General features: G+C 49.6%; 1 protein-coding gene across 1 annotated transcript; it reads left to right on the top strand.

Annotated features, from left to right (window-relative positions):
- Positions 1-1,184: 1,184 nt before the first annotated feature.
- LOC124661347 lies at positions 1,185-5,185 on the top strand. The gene is made up of 4 exons (XM_047199208.1): positions 1,185-1,404; positions 3,508-3,675; positions 3,766-4,098; positions 4,292-5,185. Exons 1-4 carry the CDS (start codon positions 1,314-1,316, stop codon positions 4,882-4,884), a joined length of 1,185 nt encoding a protein of 394 aa, XP_047055164.1. The 5' UTR covers positions 1,185-1,313; the 3' UTR covers positions 4,885-5,185.
- Positions 5,186-5,486: the final 301 nt, after the last annotated feature.

Here is a 5,486-nt window from a genome sequence, read left to right as displayed (position 1 = left end):
TCTACATTGCAATGAAATTCATTACCATCGGCTAGGTATGCATCTAAACCACAATTCGACAAAAAAGAAGTGTTTTTTACCTCTCGGGCATTTCACCATCCACCATATGTGCGCCCGCGCGGTTGCCGGACGGAGGCGTCGGGCCGGGTCGGCGGAGGAGGAGGAGGAGAAGGCGCCCGGTTCGGCGCCGGAGGAGGAGGCTGTCGGCGGGGGACGGGCGCCTTCGCTTTCTTCGGTGGCGCGACGGCGGCGGGGCCGACGTGAGGCCGTTTCGTTGACGGCGCCTTCCTCCTCCTCGGCGCGGGCCGCGCGTTGCCGGTGCCTCGCGCGGCCATCCGCGCGCGCGGCAGCGCCTGCGTGTAGTGCCCGCGCGGCGGGACGAACAGCCGCCGCGCGCGGCAGCCGTTGGGTTCCGGCGTCGGCGCCGCCGCTAGGGTTTGGCGCCGGCGCGGCGGAAGTGGCGGCGGCGGCGGAGGGTGTGACAGAGTAGGGAGGGGCTCGGCGGGTTGCCGGAGGGGTCGTCCATCGTCGGGATCGCCGGCGGCGCGCGGAGACGACGGATTGGGCTCGGGCGGCAGCCGACGCGGGGAGGAAGTTTCAGCGCGCGGGGATTTTTCGCGGTTGGACGAGCGATGCCGCGCGTCGTAGCCGACGCGCCGGATATGCCGCTCCGGATTGTGCAAAACGCCGCGCGCCCTAAAATTTTACTGAGCACCGCGCCGTTTACCGCGCCTGCTGGAGCGCCTGATTCTGTCCCGCGCGCGCTATATCGGACGTTTTTATGCCGCGCGGCCTATATAGCGCGCCTGTTGGAGATGCTCTTACCATGGAAATGGAGACTTTGGGACTTTGGGAGTGTGGTGATCACTAGCGACCCTCTTCTTCATTTTCGCAAGTAGACATGGCAGTACAGCTCTTTTTGGTGCTCGACAAAGTGGCATCAAAACGCTGCAAAAAGGGAAAGGCATGTGGCCTCTACGCTCTAGAGCCCTCCTATTGACTATTGCCAACGATTCTCACCCATGGCCATTGGTAGGGTAGGTCACTGTAATTCGGCTCTTCCCTTGGGAGTAGAATAATGGGGGTGGCCTCCCAGCAAAGTGCCAAAGAAAAGGGAATCGGTGGGAGAGAGTGGCATAAAAAGCAGGGCGTGGGCGAGCAGAGCAAGCAGAGTCGCCACCAAGACCCAGCAGTGGCTGGCCTTCCTTCCCCACTCACCTCACTCCCACCTCCCACTCTCCTACACATCGAGGACGCAAGGCGGAGGTAGCCGTGGGGGACTGAGGGGACTAGCTGCCTAGGAGGAGGAGGAGATGCAGCGGCTCGCATGGCTGGGGCTGGGGGTGGCGCTGCTCCTGCTCGCGCCGGCTTCTCGTCTGGTCTCAGCTGCCGCGGTGGAGGACGGTAATGCTCTTCCACATCTCCCTCTTCTTCCCCTTCTCCATCGATTCAAACTGCTCTGCCGTCTTCTGGTGCAATGTTAAGCTCTCGAGTGTCCCCTCTGCCCGACATCACATCTCATCTCACCAAAACTGAAATCACGGGCCTCTGTACATAGTAAAGATACAGTGTGGGTATGCTGGTGCAAATCCATCAGCGTTTAGAGCAGAAACGTGAAACACTTAGCTGTAAAAATTTGGCCTTGTCCTGTTACTGCAGCTTCCACCCTCTGAACAGCCGAACACTGAACACTGAACACTTTTCGTCTATTGTTGCTATGTTTACTGCAATCGATTCTCAAGGCAGAAACAAGTTATTTCGACTTTGCTTCATACACACTCTGCTCCATTTGTGCTGGCATGTTGTTTAGTTTACTGCACTGCATGTACCTTTTCCGAAGAAAAAAAAAGAGTTTTATTCATTTTTGTTTGTTCGAAAATGATTGATAACCCCCAACTGAGACTGAGCTATCCCATCTTTGTGTCAAAGATGTTCTGTCCGAATGTTCACTGCAAGACACTGCTGAAATCACTAGCAGGATTCAGAAATTTTACACAAGTTCAACTAAGCTTGATATACATCCTGCTTCATTTGTGTTTTCCTGCTGGTTAGTGTACTGCATCTTGCATCTAAGACACTTATTTTTGGACGGACGCAGTACTATGTAACATGACATATGTATATGCATTATGTTTTGCTTGAAAATGACCGATAACCCCCAAGCGAGGTATCCTATCCTTGTGACAAAGATGTCCTGTCCAAGTGTTTCCTGCATAGCACTAGGAAGATTCAGAAAACACCCAAGTTTTATGTTTTCTGCAAAACACCGCCGAAACCACTGGGAGGATTCAGAAACTCTACAATTATCCATGAAAAAGAAAACAAGAGTTTTTCTTAAACAACTCCTTTTCCTGCCTCGTTTCAAGAAGACCCTGTGCAAGGACGACGTCGCCGCAAGTCAAAAGGGAACCCACGCGTAGCAGTAATGGACTAGGATCCAGCCGGGACAGCACTGCAGAACCCCGGCAGCGTCCTGCAAAGTGTAATGAAAATCGTCTCGTAAGGGTCAAATAGCTTATTTAAAGGGTGCCCGTGGCCGTGAGGGACCGTCCATGCTAGTTTTTATATACCTCTGTACCTTCGTCTCCCCAGATTTACGCCACGGATCGTGGCGCCTTGCTCTGGATTGCCCTGTGCAGGTCTGGACCATCTTCATGGGGCTCCATGTCCATGGTACGATGCCACAATGGTCGATGGGCCGGGTTTGGTGGATGTTTCACTCTCAGACTCTATTTCCACATAATTAGATCGATGGGCATAGTCACATGGCTCACGGCTTGCTGTCCTTGTTAGAACAATGACGCGTAGTGAAGTGGCCTAGTACTGCGTTGGGTGTGTAATAGAAAATCAAGGACACATTATTACAAAGGAAGATGTTGGTGTTACCAAACCTACCGTGGTATGTGGGACTAGATTTTAACCAATTTATATGGTAAATGCGCGGAGGACTAAACCAAATTTAGAAATGATGTACTGAAGCTTGTCAAACTCTAGTGTTCTTTTTGATCAAGTGGATTTTATTGACTCAATCACCGCATCATGGTGATACAACCCCAAAGAGGTTCATACCTGTCCTCTTGCATAATGAGATGCACACAGCCAAAGTCTAGCTTCAGGCTCTAGTGTGGTTTCTCATTTCACCGGTTATGGATGGGGTTTTTCACATCTCAGCTCCGTTCAGTGTACTAGGGACTGTACATTCTTTTAGTGCCTATGTAATAAAGAGTCCATCCCATAATGTACAATGCTTTACAGGGTATCAAACTTACTACTATGGTCCATCATCTCACAGACAAGGGCATTACACACATTATACATTCTTCTAGCATCTATTGTCATAAATAGTACTGTGGTTTTGATTGCAAAGCAGTAGATGCACCTACCTATATCAACTGTGCAAATATTAAATATCGGTTTGTAAGAATTTTCAGTCTTAAGTTTATCTGGTATTGAGCTCACGATGGCACTTGCATGAACTGATGAGCATGTAATCTTCTTGCACAACAGGCCTGCTCACCAATGGCGACTTTGAAACAGCTCCAGCTGGTGGTTTTACCAAGTCTGCTTCTGTCTCTGAGGGCGCATCGACGATCCCAGCTTGGACGATCAATGGCACAGTTGAGCTAGTTTCAGCAGGCCAGCACCAGGGTGGCATGATCCTTATTGTTCCACAGGGTATTATACTGAGCTGTATTCTCTGAAAAATCAGTCTACATACGATTGCTTTAATGTGTGATTGTGTCTAACCATTTCGGTTTTCTTCAGGGGATCATGCTGTCCGGCTAGGAAATGATGCAGGCATTGGGCAGGTGGTGCAGGTCGAGAAGGGCGCAGAGTATGCAATCACATTCAGTGCCGCCCGGACGTGTGCACAGCTGGAGGCGCTGAATGTGTCTGCTGGTGGTGTATCGCAGACAGTAGACCTTCAGACATTGTACAACATCGAAGGCTGGGATGCATATGCACTGGCTTTTCAAGCAGTGGATGAGCAGGCAAACCTTGAATTCAGGAACCCTGGCATGGAGGACGATCCAACCTGTGGTCCTATCCTTGACAATGTGGCCATCAAGAAGCTCTTTTCTCCGGACAAACCAAAGGGTATAAGCCAATACTGCTTGTCTCTACACTTACTAGCACCACACTGAATTTTCTCTATCAGCGTTCTTTCTTTTTGTATGTGCAATGTTTATCATTTCATGAAGTCACAACACTCTACTTTTTGTTAGGAGAACTTAGAAATGCTCTAGCTCGTTATTCATGCTTGTGTCCTGTGGTGTCTTGTTTTGAGCAGATAGCACGGTGATCAATGGAGACTTTGAGGAGGGTCCATGGATGTTTCCAAACACAAGCTTCGGTGTTCTACTCCCGACGAACCTTGATGAGCAGACATCAGCCATACCAGGATGGATGATTGAGTCGAACCGTGCAGTCCGCTTCGTTGACTCTGACCAGTACAGCGTTCCCCAGGGGAAGCGTGCGATTGAGCTCCTCTCCGGCAAAGAGGGAATTATCTCACAGATGGTGGAGACAACCCCTCAGAAAGTGTACAGCCTGACTTTCACATTCGGCTCAGCAGGCGATTCATGCCAGCCACCAATGGCTGTCATGGCATTTGCAGGCGATCAGGCCCAGAACTTCCACTACTCGCCGATGGGCAATGCCACAAGCCAAGCTGCGAATGTGACGTTCACAGCGCGTGCTGAAAGAACACGTGTTGCTCTCTACAGCGTGTACTACAACACGAGAAGCGATGACCACAGCTCACTATGCGGGCCGGTGGTCGACGACGTGCGTGTTTGGGGCTTGAATGGGGCTGCTGGGTTGAAGGCAAGTATTGGGCTGCTTCTTGGTATGGTTAGTGTTGTTGGCCTGATGATGTTCTGAATTTCTTAGTGGTGAGGTTTAAGGATACATGTACGTAACCTCCCCTGTAAGGATGAGGAGGCCACTAGTTTTGGTAGTAAGCCTGAAATTTCTATGAGATTGAGTAATGTGAGCTTAGGCTAAAGCTACCAGTAGCTATATGTGGTTGTGTTGTTACTTTCTTCTGTGATTCAGAAAGTAGCAATACATTATGGGATGCTGTGGTATGTGCCAAGAGCTAGTAATGTGAGATGTTAGAATTGTTCAAAGTTCATCTCTTCTATGTATTAGAAACTTCGATAGTGTATCTGCTATTCCTTTCCTTCTTGTCTGAATCTTATGGTAGTCACGAAAAGGTAGCAAGCATCCAAAATATGAAATGACCTACATATTCTGTTACGAGTGACAATTTTATACCGACGAACAAATTTAATGCATTGCTTTATGGATGGATTTGCCATTATATTTTTCTAGGCAATTTTATTGTGCAATGAGCCACTGATGCACAGCTAGTCATCATACTTGATTAGACCTGCATGGCATCAACGTCCTATACAAACCAGGACAAGTTGCTCACTACCTTTGTGACATTTGAACTCACACCACTCACAAGTTATACAGCA

Source organism: Lolium rigidum, chromosome 6, assembly GCF_022539505.1.
Source record: "Lolium rigidum isolate FL_2022 chromosome 6, APGP_CSIRO_Lrig_0.1, whole genome shotgun sequence".
Taxonomy (NCBI): domain Eukaryota; kingdom Viridiplantae; phylum Streptophyta; class Magnoliopsida; order Poales; family Poaceae; genus Lolium; species Lolium rigidum.
This window is presented reverse-complemented; position numbering and strand designations above follow the sequence as displayed.